Source organism: Schistocerca americana, chromosome 3 (assembly GCF_021461395.2).
Source record: "Schistocerca americana isolate TAMUIC-IGC-003095 chromosome 3, iqSchAmer2.1, whole genome shotgun sequence".
In the NCBI taxonomy this organism is placed as follows: domain Eukaryota; kingdom Metazoa; phylum Arthropoda; class Insecta; order Orthoptera; family Acrididae; genus Schistocerca; species Schistocerca americana.
The window spans coordinates 982,947,725-982,966,894 of record NC_060121.1 but is presented as its reverse complement, the minus strand read 5'-3'; the positions used below and the strand labels follow the sequence as shown (position 1 = coordinate 982,966,894).

Here is a 19,170-nt window from a genome sequence, read left to right as displayed (position 1 = left end):
AACTGCATGATTTTATTGTCTGTCATGATGAAGATATAGTCAATGGAAAGCTTCAATCTACTTATTTCAGTTCTCATTTTTGTAACAATTTCAACTAACATTAGGATAATATATTCAGACAAAGCACTTCATGCACCTTCAGCTCTCATGAAAAGTGCACTGCAAAGCGAAGTGATTCGGGCTGTCTGTTCAATGTAGAGAGGGGAGTTGAATGGTATGTTTCGCATTACTGGCTGGACAAGTAAGAACTTGGATGCGTGCCACACAGTGGTATTCAAATAATGTGACTCTGTGTGAAAATGAGAGAAGAACAGAATAACAGCATATATAATTTTTGTGAACATGTTTTCTTTAAGACTTGTAATATGCTTGTGACTGATTCTAATTTGAACTGTGATGTGTATGACTTATTAATTAATCGAGCTTATGCAAAACACCTCAGTAGCAGTTTATAGCTTTATTCTTTTGCGCACTGTCAATAACTTTAAGAATAATGAACTCATGACCTGAGCTCTACATCTGCAATGGGACAACAACATCTGTACAGGTTAGTGAATGTAAAGAACCTCCGTGTTCTACCATGAAGTGGCAGAAGACGACTACGTGCCGCATTTCCAGCACAAATGGAGACAGTTACATGTCATTTGTGGTAGCATGGAAGAGTGTAAGTGAAGGAAGAATTAGTGTGGGGAATGAGTGTTGATTTGGAAACAGACTATTACTGTCATGTTTAATATTTAGCTCACTTAACTTTGACTCCCTACCCCCATGAACCACGGACCTTGCCATTGGTGGGGAGGCTTGCGTGTCTCAGCGATACAGATAGCCGTACCGTAGGTGCAACCACAACGGAGGGGTATTTGTTGAGAGTCCAGACAAATGTGTGGTTCCTGAAGAGGAGCAGCAGCCTTTTCAGTAGTTGCAGGGGCAACAGTCTGGATGATTGACTGATCTGGCCTTGCAACACTAACCAAAACAGCCTTGCTGTGCTGGTACTGCGAACGGCTGAAAGCAAGGGGAAATTATGGCCGTAATTTGCACGAGGGCATGCAGCTTTACTGTATGTTTAAATGATGATGGCGTCCACTTGGGTAAAATATTCCGGAGGTAAAATAGTCCCGCATTCGGATTGCCAGGCAGGGACTACTCGAGAGGATGTCGTTATCAGGAGAAAGAAACCTGGCGTTCTACGGATCGGAGCGTGGAATGTCAGATCCCTTAATCGGGCAGGTAGGTTAGAAAATTTAAAAAGGGAAATGGATAGGTTAAAGTAAGATATAGTGGGAATTAGTGAAGTTCGGTGGCAGGAGGAACAAGACTTCTGGTCAGGTGACTACAGGGTTATAAACACAAATTCAATTAGGGGTAATGCAGGAGTAGGTTTAATAATGAATAGGAATATAGGAATGCGGGTAAGCTACTACAAACAGCATAGTGAACGCATTATTGTGGCCAAGATAGGTACGAAGCCCACGCCTACCACAGTATTTCAAGTTTATATGCCAACTAGCTCTGCAGATGACGAAGAAATTGAAGAAATGTATGATGAAATAAAAGAAATTATTCAGACAGTGAAGGGAGATGATAATTTAATAGTCATGGGTGACTGGAATTCGTCAGTAGGAAATAGTAGGTGAATATGGATTGGGGGTAAGAAACAAAAGAGGAAGCCGCCTGGTAGAATTTTGCACAGAGCACAACCTAATCATAGATATTACGGAAATGGAAGAGGATGTAGATGAAGATGAAATGGGAGATATGATACTGCGTGAAGAGTTTGGCAGAGCACTGAAAGACCTGAGTCGAGACAAGGCCCGGGAGTGGACAACATTCCTTTAGAACTACTGACAGCCTTGGGAGGGCCAGTCCTGACAAAACTCTACCATCTGGTGAGCAGGGTGTATGAGACAGGCGAAATACCCTCAGACTTCAAGAAGAATATAATAATTCTGATCCCAAAGAAAGCAGGTGTTGACAGATGTGAAAATTGACGAACTATCAGTTTAATAAGTCACGGCTGCAAAATAGTAATACGAATTCTTTACAGACGAATGGAAAAACTAGTAGAAGCCAAGCTCAGGAAAGATCAATTTGGATTCCGTAGAAATATTGGAACACGTGAGGCAATACTGACCCTACAACTTATCTTAGAAGCTAGATTAAGGTAAGGCAAACCTACGTTCCTAGCATTTGTAGACTTAGAGAAAGCTTTTGACAATGTTGACTGGAATACTCTCTTTCAAATTCTGAAGGTGGCAGGGGTAAAATACAGGGAGCGAAAAGCTATTTACAATTTGTACAGAAACCAGATGGCAGTTATAAGAGTCGAGGGACATGAAAGGGAAGCAGTGGTTGGGAAGGGAGTGAGACAGGGATGTAGCCTCTCCCCGATGTTGTTCAATCTGTATATTGAGCAAGCAGTAAAGGAAACAAAAGAAAAATTTGGAGTAAATTTGGAGTAGGTATTAAAATCCATGGAGAAGAAATAAAAACTTTGAGGTTTGCCGATGACATTGTAATTCTGTCAGAGACAGCAAAGGACTTGGAAGAGCAGTTGAACGGAATGGATAGTGTCTTGAAAGGAGGATATAAGATGAACATCAACAAAAGCAAAACGAGGATAATGGAATGTAGTCGAATTAAGTCGGGTGATGCTGAGGGAATTAGATTAGGAAATGAGACACTTAAAGTAGTAAAGGAGTTTTGCTATTTGGGGAGCAAAATAACTGATGATGGTCGAAGTAGAGAGGATATAAAATGTAGACTGGCAATGGCAAGGAAAGCGTTTCTGAAGAAGAGAAATTTGTTAACATCGAGTATTGATTTAAGTGTCAGGAAGTCATTTCTGAAAGTATTTGTATGGAGTGTAGCCATGTATGGAAGTGAAACATGGACGATAAATAGTTTGGACAAGAAGAGAATAGAAGCTTTCGAAATGTGGTGCTACAGAAGAATGCTGAAGATAAGATGGGTAGATCACATAACTAATGAGGAAGTATTGAATAGAATTGGGGAGAAGAGGAGCTTGTGACACAACTTGACTAGAAGAAGGGATCGGTTGGTAGGACATGTTCTGAGACATCGAGGGATCACCAATTTAGTATTGGAGGGCAGCGTGGAGGGTAAAAAATCGTAGAGGGAGACCAAGAGATGAATACACTAAGCAGATTCAGAAGGATGTAGGTTGCAGTAGGTACTGGGAGATGAAGAAGCTTGCACAGGATAGAGTAGCATGGAGAGCTGCATCAAACCAGTCTCATGACTGAAGACCACAACAACAACAAACTTTGACTCCCCTTGCTTTTTTCCCCCCCTGTCATACCGCTGTAATGTACCTAATGTTACATTCAAAGAGTGCATGTATCAGTAAGTTATTGTCTGTTGCCTGTATTAACAATTCATATGATTTCCATTCAATCTGAATGAAAGCTTAATAGTATTCACGCTAATATGAGAAGCAGATCAAGACTTAGAGTTCACATTATAAGGTTGTTCTTGGAACTGTCTGCTCCAAAATTCCAAAGGTCACTATGTCTGATTATAAATTGATATGATTATGGTGTACCTTCAGATTCACAAGAAAGTCATTTAATAATAATATCTAATTAAATTTACTGCCACAGCTTTCAACAAGGTGTTTCCTTTGTTGCACTCCTCATAGAACCAAGTCAGTGTCAGCCATGAAGCTGTTTGGAGTTCTGAGAATACATTTAATTCCAGATGATCAAAATTGTATAATTAGTGGCAGAACATGGCTACATTAATTTGACTGAGGGTGTCTTTGCAATCATATTTCTGACTGTTCTCTGGTGATGCATGCAAAATAAAAGTGCTGAGACTGGGCAGTGAGGGCAAAGGAATCGTGTACCTTCTTTGCTGCAAGTGTTCACAGTCACACATGGAGGACGTGAGATGGTAACCAGAGAATAATATGCTGGAGTAGGCCTATGTCCTTTGAGCTTTTCATATGAATCCAGGAGATGCAACCAAAGAAGAGCGTACATGTTACTTAGCAGTAAATCCAGTATACAGATTATGTTTTTAAAAGTTACTTCTCTTTTGCTAGTGTACACACACACATGTATATTCTCTCTCTCTCTCTCTCTCTCTCTCTCTCTCTCTCTCTCTCTCTCTCTCTCTCTCTGTGTGTGTGTGTGTGTGTGTGTGTGTGTGTGTGTTGTGTGTGTATGAGAGAGAGAGAGAGAGAAGAGAGAGAGAGTTTTCTGGTATGAGACTGAGAATTTGAAACTAGGTTCAACAGAACTGTGCGTACCAATGTCATGCCTACACAATAGATAAGAGATGCCGCTCTGAGTAACTGCAGTGAATGTAGCACCATGTGGAAGTACAGCATAAAAATAAAATCATTATAAAAATTCAAATAAACAAGTTTTTGTAATCATCAGCAGATAAATGGTAAATTTGAAGTCTTTACCCCACTTTCACATATAACTACTGACTCTGTTGTTTACTGACAAGAGCTCCCTATCTTAAACTGCCTCTCTGAACATCAAGTGACCACTGGTATAGATATGTTAGACATTTCGGGATTTAAGCTAGCTTCCTACTTCTGCAGAGTAGATATGGATGGAGGAGGAGTTGCCACATTTATTAAAAACTGCCATAAATTCAAGAACATTGACATTAATAAATTGTGTTTAGAGCAGCATCTAGAAGCATGTGCAACAGAAGTAGAGTTCCATAACAGATCCTATATAATAGTAACTATTTACCGAGCACCTGCAAGAAATTATAATCTATTCATAAATCATCTAGAAGCTCTTTTGGGTTATTTAACAGGAAGAAACAAAGAAATTTTAATTGCTGGTGACTTTAATACAGATTTTCTAATTTAATCTTCCAGTAAACATTTACTGCAGTTAGTAATGTTGTCTTTCAATCTAACTCACACTGTAAACTTTCCAACTAGGATCACTAAATCCTCAAGGACAGCCATTGATAACATTTTTATAGACAAATCAAAGGAACAAAATCATATCATAAAAACTGTAACAAATGGACTATCAGATCATGGCATGCAGCTCCTTGTTTTAGATGTAAATTCCAAGCAGATTATCAAGACTGCTAAATCTGAGTACAGGAGAATATTCAATCAACCAAAAATTAAGTGTTTTAGAAAACTGCTCAAAGATAGGAACTGGAAAGATGTTTATAGTGCTCATGACATGAATGAAAAATATAACACATTCATGAACAATGTCAGTACCATGTTTGAAAACTGTTTTCCTCTAAAAGTTACTCAAATTAAACAGAAGTCTATAATAAAACCATGGATCACACAAGGAATAAAGATTTCCTGTAAGACAAAAAGGAAAATGTATCTGTCGAGCAAGAACAGATCCAATGCTGATGATTTAGCTAAATACAAGGAATACTGTAAAATATTAAAAAAAGTAATTCAGACATCTAAACAAATGCACTACGAGAAGAAGATAGCAATGTCACGGAACAAAATAAAAACAATATGGGATATAGTGAAAGAGGAGACTGGTAAAACCAGAAAGGAACAGGATCAAATAGCACTAAGGGTGGATGACACATTAGTAACCGATGGGCATAGTGTGGCAAATCTATTTAACAAGTACTTTATATCCGTTACTGATAGAATGGGATTGTCAGGATCGGTAAATAATGCCTTTGAATATCTGAAACTAGCCTTTACAAATAGCTTCAGGTACATGAATATGTCACTCACTTCACCAAAAGAAATAACTTCCATAATAAAGTCTTTAAAAACAAAGCATTCTAGTGGTTACAATGAAATTTCAACAAAGTTAATTAAGGCATTTTCTTGTGAGTTTAGTACAATTCTAAGTTACTTTTGTAACCAGTCAATTATAACTCGGACATTTCCTGACTGGCTGAAATATGCAGATGTTAAGCCTCTATTCAAGAAAGGGGATAAAGAGATGCCATCAAACTACAGACCGATTTCACTTTTGCCAGCATTCTCAAAAATTTTAGAAAAAGTAATGTACAGGCAGCTTTTCAACCATCTGACCACAAATAACATATTATCAAGAACACAGTTTGGATTTCTGAAGGGTTCTGATATCGAAAGAGCTATTTACACCTACAGTGAAAATGTACTTAATTCATTAAATAACAAGTTACAAGCAGCAGGTATTTTCTGTGATTTGTCAAAGGCATACAATTGTGTAAACCACAACATCCTTTTAAATAAATTAGAATTCTATGGTGTCACGGGCAGTGCTGCAAAATGGTTCAAGTCATACCTAGCTAACAAGAAACAAAGGGTGTCAGTGTAAGGGACTAGTGAATTAAGTCATCCGTCATCATCAGAATGGGAAGAAATTACATGTGGTGTCCCACAAGGATCCATCTTAGGGCCATTGCTTTTTCTTGTGTACATTAATGATCTCATCAGTTACACTGCCAGAAGCAGAGTTCGTTTTGTTTGCAGATGACACAAGTATTGCAATAAATAGTATGTCGAGTGTAGTTCTAGAAAGATCTGCTAATGATATTTTCATGGATATTAATAAATGGTTTAAAGCCAATCACTTGACATTAAACTTCGAAAAGACTCACTATATGTAATTCAGAACCTGTAAGAGGTTTCCACCCAGCATATGCATAAAGTACGAAGAAGAGCAGATAGAAGAGGTTGACAGTCTTAAATTCCTGGGATTACAACTTGATAATAAATTCAGTTGGGAGGAGCATACCACAGAACTGCAGAAACGCCTTAACAAATCTGTATTTGCAATTCGAGTGTTAGCAGACATAGGCGACATAAAAGTGAAAAAGCTTGCATACTTTGCCTACTTTCATTCCATAATGTCACATGGTACAATATTTTGGGGTAACTCTTCAAGTCAAACAAAAGTTTTTAAGAGTCCAAAAGCGTGTAATACGTATTATTTGTGGAGTAAAGTCACGGACATCCTGTAGAAACCTCTTCAAAGAACTGGGTATACTAGCTACTGCCTCTCAGTATATTTACTCCTTAATGAAATTTGTCCTAAATAATATATCTCTTTTTTTTCAACAAACAGCTCAGTTCATACATACAATACCAGGAACAAAAATGATCTGCACAAGGACTTAAAAGCACTTACTTTAGTTCAAAAAGGGGTCCACTACTCAGGAACACTCATCTTCAATAATTTGCCAGCAAACATAAAAAATTTAGTTACAAATAAAGATCAGTTTAAAAGGAGCCTGAAAGACTTACTAGTGGCCAACTCCTTCTACTCCATTGACGAATTTTTTAATAGAAACAAATAATGTATTGTATATATTCATACTGTCAGTATTGTTATTTCAGCTTTAAAGAAAAAAAAAAAAAAAAAAAAAAAAAAAATGTGACATGTTCCACATCCACGAGGATCTCCTCAACACGGATCTATGGAACGAAAAACTAATCTAATCTAATCTACATCTGCACTTCTCCATTATCCTTTGAAGTTTGTATCATCCAAACAGAAAAACCTTATCAATTCAAGAACTAAAGATAGCCATTATCTGTTTTTATGACACATGAATAACAGTTGTTCTATAATGAATATCAACGTTTCAAAGTAAATGTTACAAAAGTAATAAGAGATGAACAGCAGATACCTAAAGCAATTCAGAGAGCTACAGTTTTTCATGGAAGTTTTCCTGTTAAATTTAGAAAAAAAAGTTAAGTTTACGGTGTGATATTTAGCTTGAATACACATTAATCATTTGTGCCAGTTTAACAGTAATTAATCATTAATGAAATTTTTACCTGCTTCACTTTGTTAATATATAATCTGATTTGGTCTACATCCCTGACGGTTCTCCTTCATGATGAATTTATAGAACATAATTCATGAATGAATGAAGGATGCAAGGAAAGTCAAGAATGAATGGTACTATCTTCAATTTGATCAGTATAGTTTGCTATGGGGGCATTAAGTTCATTTCTCCTGTCAAGCATTCCCTCTGTTGTGCTAGTCCAAAGTTACCAGAGATCTGAGAAAAAGATCTGGGAAAAAACTGAAAAACTGACACACACAAATGTGGGACAAGCACTAGCAAGTAGTAGGAGATCTGCATTTGAATCGCATGTTTTACTCAAATTTTCAATGGTCACATTGTGGTTATTGTAATGCATGGTCACCATTAACAAATTTCTTTTTACAATTTGAAAAACACAGTATTTGCAGTTCAGTTTTAAGTTGTGTGGATGTGAACATAAGCTCATGTGCTCTGTACATAGAGCTATTTCATCAAATTAATTAGTGATGCCAAATAAACCTTAGGCATTTAGAAATATACAAACTGTGTTCTGTTGCATTAATAATTAGAAAAAAATCATTCTCATGTAGTGTTGAAATCAAGATTATGTTTGACCATCTTTTGAAGTAACAAGACAAATAATTCCATTCATTAGTAAAAAGCATTTTCAGTTATAGCCAAGTGTTTCATATTTCATGCATTTCACAAAACCAAATATTGAGAACGTTCTGTGGAACACACTGGATACAAACATCACATAACATTAATGTCAATGTATTTACACTTTTTGTCTAAGGCACTGGTCTGCGGTCTGAGTTGTCATTATAGTTTTCCACTTTATGTCAATGTGCATGATTCGGTCTTCCACTCTAATCTCTTCACTGATCCACCAGTTTATTTTCCTGTCTCTGCTAGTAATTCTCAACATACATACATCATTAACCAGTCCTATGATTCATCTGAATATTTTGATTGGGCGGGGGGGGGGGGGGGGGGGGGGGGGGGGGGAGGGGAGGGGAGGGGGGGGGGGAAGGGTGAAAAGTCTGGTTAATTTCAATTATGCAGTGATTTTTTTTAAATTTTCCAGTACACAGGCACCTGATAGTGTTACATGAAATCAGCATAGTTACATAAACATTTAGTACAAAATAGTAGCTGAAACCATCAGCTGTGTAGTACAACTAGATAGGCAGCAGCTTTTTCCCAAACCAGAAACATATCACATATATAGGGAAAGCTGCCTAATTTCTTACCTGTAAAACTTTTGACTCATTAAAGATATTTGTAATCTCATTTTACTTAGGTCAGTAGTGGCCATAGGCTCGTCAAAAAAAAAAAAAAAAAGACCAATTTAGTTTGGTAACCTACTTAGTCCTCAAGATGTAAGCATTAATTTTTGTTATGGAACTATGGAGTCTTTTTGTAACAGAATAGCAGTGCTTATGAGACAAATTCAGTGATGTAACTCTTTTGAAAGTCTGACGATTAACTGTGGATCAAAAACACATTGAATATGGGTTTTTTTTGTATTGTCACTATGGCAATCTTAATAATGCAATGCCTGGAAGTTTATGTCACTCTCCACGGAAATTCGCACACCCAGGTTATACACTATGTTTACATCACCCTTGATACATAATGTACTATTTCAAAACCTTCACAACATGCTAACTTTTAACAAACTGATTTCAAAATAGTTTTGTCAGTGAAATCACTGACTTTTATCTTTATGCTTCTCACTTCATCACAGTAGGTCTTAAGACATAATGTAAATTTTATAAACAGGGTGCTTGTAATTGAACTTTTACTACCTGAGAGGGGGCCCATTAAAAACATGTGATAGTAGGACAAGGAAATTTGTGGAAACAATTCTAAGGACATGTAGACGAGAAATAATGGATAAAACATTGGAAAGAAGCACATTTTAATTTACACATGAGTGGGTAAAATTTATTAACTGTGTACCATGCTTATGTTACAGATTACAAATACTGCTCAATGTGACGACATCCTGGAACCACACTAGAAATTCCATTTCTTAAGTGTTCACAGCACTTTTCAAACAAGTGGACCATGGAATATTTAGCTGTCATGACACAATTTGTGCACTGCTTAAAGATCACACAATATGTCCAGCATTCTCAGTCATGGCAGCAATAACTTCTTCCACAACTTGTGGCACTATTAGCTGTCAGCTTTCCCAGAAGCAATTTCCAAATCGTGAGGTAATTCAAACTTCTGAATTATGTTCCTCAATCTCAGTGCGGAAAGAGGACCTCGCTGTATTCTTTTAGTGTGTCAACACTCGTGGAGAGCATGAGTACTAGTGCTGTTGTTTTGATAAAACAGCTTTATGAGTAAAACCCCGCTCACCTAGTCCAGACCCAAGTTTACTGCCTGCAGCTGTAAAGCACACTGACTCTTGTGTTTCAACCCTCCGTAGGCATACCAATACTGGCACCAAAGAGCATGTCATGACACTAACACTATTAACCATGCAAACTAAAGCTACTAGCAATGAAAATCCTGAGTACACAGTCTGAACATCATTCTCATGAAGTTGGGTACTCATACAGTAAATAATTTTCCACCTACACTGGCTCAAGTTTAATTATAACCACCCTGAAACATTGTGACAACTGCCTATTCCTTTATGAGTTAAGTTAATGTGTTTTGCTGAGCTGAAATGAGGTACAAAAACTATAAGAGGTGTAATGCTTATCACATGGTTTCCTAATTTTATGAAACATATTCAGAAGTGTTACTATTCTTCCTTTAAACTTAAAAAAATAGAGAGTTATTTCTGGAGAGTATGTTATTCACAGACATTCATTTAATCTCAATAAATCTTACCCAACACAAAGAGAAAAGTGAGAGAGAGGGGGGGAGGTTAGCCAGGGAGGGAGGGAGGGAGGGGGGGGGGAGAAAGAAGAAGCTATGAAGCTATGCATAGGAGGAGGGGTGCTGATATGCTTTTGAATAACATTCATGGAACGAAATGTGCAGTCGAAGCTTCTTACCAGCTGGAACAGCATATTACGCAGATTTGCCCAAGTGCTGTACGCATCTGGCCCCATCGTGTCGGGTAAGCTAAATATATCAATTGCTATGCGTTTATAAATATTGTAATTTTGTGTGAATGCCGGTGCCTCATACTTCATATAAAGGTTGAGAGCCTTGATTGGATCCCCATCCTGTGAAGTAAAGATTATTATACTAGAACAGTAAATCAATATGCAGAGTAAATAGAACAGTAATTTAAGGATGTACATGAAAGGCTGACATATACTAATAAGATAGCTCGTGAAGAGGAAATCATGATAAGGTGGTGTAACTGCTTCTGATGACAGAACCTTGGCTAAAAATTTGTACATTCAAGCAAGAAAAATGCATATTGTTTCTTAATGTGTTCATCTCCACTTAAGCTAATGTAAGCTGATGTTGTTCAAACAGCTTACTGGGATGCACCTGAGTGATGTCTTCTACAATTGCTTATATTTTGACTGGTGACAGATTATATAGCCATTTGAAGATCCACAAGGAAGGGGTTCCTCTTAGTACTACTGTTGGTAATCCTCAATGTATCATGCAGCATACACGTTATTACTTTGTTGATCCCATTAGTAAGTTAGTTAGGAATTCAGTGGATTTCTTATGTCAGTTAAAGAAATTGAGATTGGTGGTATGTTGGAACACGCCTTTTACAGGAAGCCAATTCACACTGACTTGGATCATCATGTGGATAGTTGTCAATATGCAGCAATGTGAAATTGGTACTTTGTACCTTGGTTCATTGGGCTTATGTCATCTCAACTCTGAAAGTTTGTCAGCTGAATTAGCCTAGCTCAGTCACCTTTTGCCAGAACGGTTATAGTGAAAGACACATCAGACACAAATTACATCAGAGACCACCTGTGAATCGAATGACAAAAATGATTCGGCAGCATGTAAGTCTACAGCCTTTTTGTCTTATGCAGCTAGCATTTCCAATAAGTTTGGTCATAATGTATGGAAACAGGGAGTGAAGTGAAGTGTATTATTAAACCACCATTACAATTAGGCCCCGTCCATGGTTTGTAAAGGATGATCTTGGTTTGCTTAAGGCAGTTTTCTTCCGTATCCCACACATTGGTGGTATGTCATACATTGGTCACACCAACAAGACCATGGAGGACAAGTTTATAAAGTACAAGCACCACACATGCTTACAACAGCCAAGCAAATCTCCTACTGCAGAACGTTGCCTTGGTACATGTGGGGAGTATAACAACACAGAGACTATGGCATGCCATTCCAGCTATTGAGTTCTGTAGTGCCTCGAGAATTTCGGTTCTAGAGACACTCGGCTTTCCACCATCTTGAACACCCGATATTTCAAGTAAGATGGTGAGACAATGGAGATGTGTCTACCTCGCTGTCGGTTTTTGTGTGTGCAGGATGGGCATGTATCGGGAAAATAATGCAACAGTGACAGTTGATCGGCGCAGAAAAGTGTTTGCAGCATGTGCCACAGAAGCTGTATGTCCAGTACAAGGAGCAAGCATGCTCTATTCTTTGATGGTGTAACGGCTGTATTGTTGTGAACAAATGAATTATGTATTGAATGAAAGACATTTACATTGGACTTTCTGGTGTTGGACTTGCGAGAAGCAAGAACTGGTTTTATAGGGTTTGTTAAACCAAACATATTGTAATTGTATCTGTTAGTCTCTACTGGTCCAAGATGGGGTTGACTCACGAGAGTTGAACACTTGTGTGAAACTTGTTAAGTTGTTTTATTGTGGATATGAAAATATAACAGAGTTGCACAAAAGTGTACTGAGAGTACAGAATAATTGCAACAATAGAAAAGAAGTCTATTCTGGAATTCCCTTAACCAGCTATAGTCTTCGGAGAAGTTCGGCTGCATAGAATACATGAGTCAACTCAAAAAATGGTTCAAATGGCTCTGAGCACTATGGGACTCAACTGCTGTGGTCATAAGTCCCCTAGAACTTAGAACTACTTAAACCTAACTAACACAAGGACATCACACACATCCATGACCGAGGCAGGATTTGAACCCGCGACCGTAGCGGTCGTGCGGTTCCGGACTGTAGCGCCTTTAACCACTCGGCCACTCCGGCCGGCCATGAGTCAACTGCGAGAGATGTGTGAGTCTTGCACCGCAGTACCACACCGTCCCCTGTCGTCTGAAAACCGTTAGAGTTCGTGTTATTAAGGAAGCAATTGAAATCAAAATTAGCAATGACTCCGTAAACAGAGAGGGAGGTTTGTGCTTAAATCCCACTTGGAATCCTGTTCTCTCCGTGGTCAGGCAACACAGGGACAGAGTTAATGTTACTTGCTAACCCAGTGTTAATTAATATTCACTATCAATAACTTCTGACATTAGTCATCTCTGATTGTGTGGTGATGCAAGTTGTTAATGGTGTATGTATTGCCAGTCTCCATAAGCCATATTATGGGTTTTGGCTGGAATAGCTCTGGATACCAAATGTTTAAATTTCCTTGCACAGCACTCCCTCACTTCATTTGTGTACTGAAAATGATGGGTTGTTCACCTGTCCAAATGTTGGCAGTTGTCAAATGCACCACCAGGCTCCATTCTTGTAAGTTGTTTGAACAACAGCATCAAATATCCTTCCGTGAACAACAACAAAAAAGGGGTGAGGCAGAAAGCAGAGTACTCATGGAATGCAGGGCGGTATTTGTGTAATTGCTGATATTTATTTTATGGGCATATGGCCGTGGTCCAAGGCATAATTCTCTGCCTAATGTTTCTTCTTACATTAATGGAGATTTCTACACAGGCTTTAACAACTCAGAAAACAGTTACAGACTCGAACAAATTCAGCAGGCTGAACTGTTTGTGTGTACCCACGCAACGGTCAATTCGTGATGTCATCAGACTGCTGCTTGAGACTGGGGAGTCATGCCGACATATGCTATGGAGCTTGTAGTGAGGAAGAGTTAGTGCCATTTGTTTTATTTAGCACTAAGGCCCACAACTGGTCTAATTCCAATACTTATTTTCTGTTAAAACTGTTTTTGTGGTTTTAGCAAGATCTAATAATTATTATGCTACAGAAAGAAGAAGGATTGAAATTAAACTGGTTGTGGGCCTTAGTGCTCAATAAAACAAACAGCACCAACTCTTCCTCATTACAAGCTCCACAGCTTACATCAACATCACTCCATGATCATAGGCACTGGTCTGGTGATGTCGCAAACTGACCATTGCATGGATACAAATAACCAGTTTGGCTTGCTGAGCTGGTTCATGTCTCTAACTGCTTTCTCAATCATTAAAGTCTCTGATGAAGTCTCCTGCATTGGAAGACAAATTGTTAGCCAGAGAATTATGCCTTTGACCAAGGCCTTATGTCTGTAAAACAAAAACAGAGTATGAAACTTCCTGGCAGATTAAAACTGTGTGCCCAACCGAGACTCGAACTCGGGACCTTTGCCTTTCGCGGGCAAGTGCTCTACCATCTGAGCTACCGAAGCACGACTCATGCCCGGTACTCACAGCTTTACTTCTGCCAGTATCTCGTCTCCTACCTTCCAAACTTTACAGAAGCTCTTCTGCGAACCTAGCAGAACTAGCACTCCTGAAAGAAAGGATATAGCGGAGACATGGCTTAGCCACAGCCTGGGGGATGTTTCCAGAATGAGATTTTCACTCTGCAGCGGAGTGTGCGCTGATATGAAACTTCCTGGCAGATTAAAACTGTGTGCCCGACCGAGACTCGAACTCGGGACCTTTGCCTTTCGCGGGCAAGTGCTCTACCATCTGAGCTACCGAAGCACGACTCACGCCCGGTACTCACAGCTTTACTTCTGCCAGTATATCGTCTCCTATCTTCCAAACTTTACAGAAGCTCTTCTGCGAACCTAGCAGAACTAGCACTCCTGAAAGAAAGGATATAGCGGAGACATGGCTTAGCCACAGCCTGGGGGATGTTTCCAGAATGAGATTTTCACTCTGCAGCAGAGTGTGCGCTGATATGAAACTTCCTGGCAGATTAAGGTTTGGAAGGTAGGAGACGAGATACTGGCAGAAGTAAAGCTGTGAGTACCGGGTGTGAGTTGTGCTTTGGTAGCTCAGATGGTAGAGCACTTGCCCGCGAAAGGCAAAGGCCCCGAGTTCGAGTCTCGGTCGGGCACACAGTTTTAATCTGCCAGGAAGTTTCATATCAGCGCACACTCCGCTGCAGAGTGAAAATCTCATTCTAAAAACAGAGTAATTTTGTAACAATGTAGCTAAACATATGTTTTAGCAAAGTATTGTAAAACAGTAAGCAACAGTACCTTAATAAGCTGTGTCGCATACAGCGCAACGTATTTATGAAGTACTTGTGCCCCATGAGGCTGGGCAGTTTCAAGACAGCGCGCCCATTGACCTTGTTCTGCCAAAAGATCAAGAGCACCAATAATATCCACATCCACCAGCTGATCAGCCTGGCCCTGTTTCCGTAGTGAGTCTTTGTATCGATTGTCTACATATGTCTCATACCTGAAAAAATATGACAATATAGTTAAATTAAAACCAGGACCAAATGCTGATCTACTTTCCTCCTCAGATGAAAAATAGTGAAAATAATCAAATCATTAAAAACAGCAGAGATGGAATTACTGCAGAATTTTGGAAGCTGGGCTGCAAAAACATAACATCAAAAATTCCAAAAATTAACAGAATAATGTCAGAAGACTGGAAAACAGAGTAAATCTAAACGAATGAAAGAGTACCTCCAGAAAGGAGATAAAACAGATCCAAACAATTGCACAGGAATCTCACTTCCTCCAGTAACTTATACATTTCTTACTAAAACTTTTCTGAACTGACTTGATCCGTAAGCAGATTCGCACATTGGTGAGTATCAGGCAGGATTCAGGAAAGGAAGGTCCTTTATTGAACAAATCTGGAACCTCAAAACCATACTATACATGAGACGATGCCGGAACACTACAGTCACATTCGTGAATTTCAAAAATCTTATGATTCTGTTGACAGGCAAATGCTGATTGATAGCCTAGAAGAGCTAGGAGCTGATGGGAAGACCAGAGCCACCATCCAGAAATTTTGTCAGGAACCACTGCAAAAGTGAAATTCATGGAAGAAATTTCAAACTCATTCAAAATTCACCCTTGTGTAACAACGTACCAGCAAAAAAATCAGAGAATGGGAAAAGATGGTCAACAGTAATCAAATTGGAAAAGAAAAATGCCTGGCATTTGCAGATGATGTGGCTATATTAAGTAACAACAAAGATAAAGCCAAACTGCATGAAATCTCCTGTAAAATCAGACGCAAAATAACCTATGAAAAAAAACAGAAAACACAGTCCGGAAAAATTTCACAGGCCACTCACTGCACATACTTAGGAAAAATCATCCAACCTACAGGACTGCGCACATTCTCCAGGACAGAATGAATATTCAAACACCAAACAGAGTACATACTAACATGGACTTACTAAAATAAAATAAAAAAACAATATTTTGTAATGCAAAGCTACAACAGTACAACATGGTTGTTTTACCAGTATACCTTGTATGCAGAAGAAACCACAGTAATAAGGGGGATGACAAAAATTCATGATAGAGAGTAACAAGAACGCAAAATTCTTAGAAAAACCTACAGCACTGTTCACTGAGACAGAACTAGGGTCAGACGACCAACAAAGTAACTCTACGAACACACACACAACATCACAGATAAATTTAGTGCAAGACACTTACAGCTCTATGGAGCCTATTGTGATACATCTTATTTTGGTTTACGGATAAAGTTTAAGTGTAAGTTATCGGAACACTGTGTGGGTCAAAGACGCAATATAAACATCACTATGCTGAAGAGAGATACGTACGAAAAGAAAGATGAACATATATCTGTATTCTAATGATTCTCTACGCTGATATCAAATTTTTAACTCTTCAACTATCTGTCTCTTCCAAATCCTGATTCTGGCTGGAAATATTGCATGTACGTCAGACAATAGTATATATATTTGTTTAAAAGTTTTTACATTGTATCTTCTGGAAAGGAAGGCAGTTTCTTACATTTCTAAATTGCTTCATCCTGAAAATAATACCCAGATACACCCCAGCCTGTAAACTGCAGAACACACGGCAACATTATTTATGGTTGTATTACACTGCATTCTCTACCCCAGAGTTGGACGCTGCACCGTCTTCTTCAATAAAGGTAAGGTAAATATCACACTGTTCAAAGGAGAGTTAATATATTAATCAATTGAGAATGTTACAGTGGTAACTTTAGCAAGAGACTATAGAGATGTGAACTTAGGATGTGTGAATTGCTGCTGGTGAAAGTATCTGCCAGCCACACACCTCAAAATAATCCACATTACTCGCACTTCTTTACAGCACCAGTACATAAATACCAGTATATGTAGAACAATGAAAATAATCACTTATTGATAATATAATGTAAATGGATAGGTAAAAAAATCTACTCACCAAGCAGCGGCAGGCAAACACAGCCACTGGCTCCGAAAACTTGTAAAAGTTAAATCCTTTTGCGTGTTTGTTTCCCTGCTGCTGCTTGGCGAGTAGATTTATCTACCCATTTACAGTATGCTATGTAGGATGCATGAAAACAGAAAATTTTAACATTGTTAATAAAAGCAAATTAAAGACTAGATGGATGAAAGAAATGGAACACCTGCAACAAATGCAAATTTCAGAAGAATAATTTGAGGTAATGAATAGAATTGCGGAGAAGAGGAATTTGTGGCACAACTTGACTAGAAGAAGGGATTGGTTGGTAGGACATGTTCTGAGGCATCAAGGGATCAACAATTTAGCACTGGAGGGCAGCATGAAGGGTAAAGATCGTAGAGGGAGACCAAGAGATGAATGCACTAAGCAGATTCAAAAGGATGTAGGTTGCAGTAGGTACTTCGAGATGAAGAAGCTTGCACAGGATAGGGCAGCATGGAGAGCTGCATCAATCTAGTCTCTGGACTGAAGACCACAACAACAACAACAACAACAATCTGAGGACAGGAAACAATTCAGAAGTAAAATCAAAAACAAGAAACTTGAAAGAACAGGGTCCAGGTGACGGCAATAAATGTGAAGTGCTTCATAAGCAGGCAAGGGGGATTATTTATTGCATTTATAACATTTTCGAACATGAATTTGAAAGCAGGTCTCCTACTGTTGATAGTTGAAGACACAAGAACGGACTCCAGAAGCATGTGGTGTTGGCAAGAGAAATGTAAAGAGAATTGTAAATGAAAAAAGTGTCAGAGTTGTAGGAACCGTAGAAGAAGTTGGTTTCGCGCTGCCCGGAAAGCATCAAAATCGCAAGGAGCCAATAACACAAATGGATGGTTTTAACAATGATGTTTTAAAGTGCTCCATGTGAATGACGAATGCCCGACATTACAAAAACATGTTACAGTTACGCAGGAGAAAAATAGCTTCAATGGTAAATGCTTCATCAATGTAAAGAATTTTAAAAGATGTTGGTTCCTGATATGTTAAGAAGAGAGTCTTTAGTTCAAAGAAGTGACATAGGTGCAGCACAAACTACATCCCATATACCGGTAAAGATTCACGATACAAGAGAAGGAGGTAGTTACCTTGATGAAACATGGGCCAGTTAGAATCATTCCAGGAAGATCTGCTGGCAAATGAGTGGTGTTATTGGCGGTTTTAAAGTTTTCATAGGAATAGGTTCTCAGATAATTATTCTGCATGCTGACTCTTCTTCTGGTTTTGTTTCTGAGAGTAAACTTGTATTTACTTGTAAGAAAGACAGCAGTGACTACCATTTGGAAATGAATGCTGTCAGTATCATGATGTGTTTCAAATTCTTGTCATACCTTGCTTCAAATTCGGTCATTGCCAGTTATAATTCAACTGTTAGAGAGAAAACACCAAATATAAACACCAGAAAAGCGGATATTTTTCCCTGGATTAAAAATAAAAATATTAAATGCAGTATAAACCAGACTTGTGTCGATCTACAGCTCGTTAATTTATACAAGTCATGTGACAGAACATACAGACTTTACTTCCTTGCATGTGAATGGGGTGACACAGTTTTCAGTCTTGAATTTACCCACGTGTTAGTGTCAGTGTCGCCCTGTGCAATTAATTTGGGCAAAAGATAAGGCTATATGGGAGGAAAAAAAGCATTCAAGATAACATTCACCGAATCGCTGGTGCATAAGGCAAATAGACAATATCCCACCTGTAGCATGGGCACATCTGTGCGGGATGCTGAAAAGCTTCAGAAAGAATAATTTGACAGGGATGTGATGAAGGATATAAGACTTGAACCTATCATCGTCAATTTACAATCAGATCATTTGGAAACAGACTCAAATAGAAGTGGTGGTGCTATTACAATGTAGACTTTGGAACAAAGTAATAATATTTCTT

General features: G+C 38.5%; 1 protein-coding gene across 1 annotated transcript in view; it reads right to left on the bottom strand.

Annotated features, from left to right (window-relative positions):
* Positions 1 to 19,170, bottom strand: part of LOC124605475 (intraflagellar transport protein 172 homolog) — a 320,057-nt gene that overhangs the window by 36,524 nt on the left and 264,363 nt on the right. The window contains exons 27-28 of the mRNA XM_047137189.1: positions 15,064 to 15,268; positions 10,770 to 10,943 (exon numbers count right to left, since the gene is read on the bottom strand). Coding sequence (XP_046993145.1) covers positions 10,770 to 10,943; positions 15,064 to 15,268 — 379 coding nt within the window. The remainder of the gene's footprint in view (positions 1 to 10,769; positions 10,944 to 15,063; positions 15,269 to 19,170) is intronic.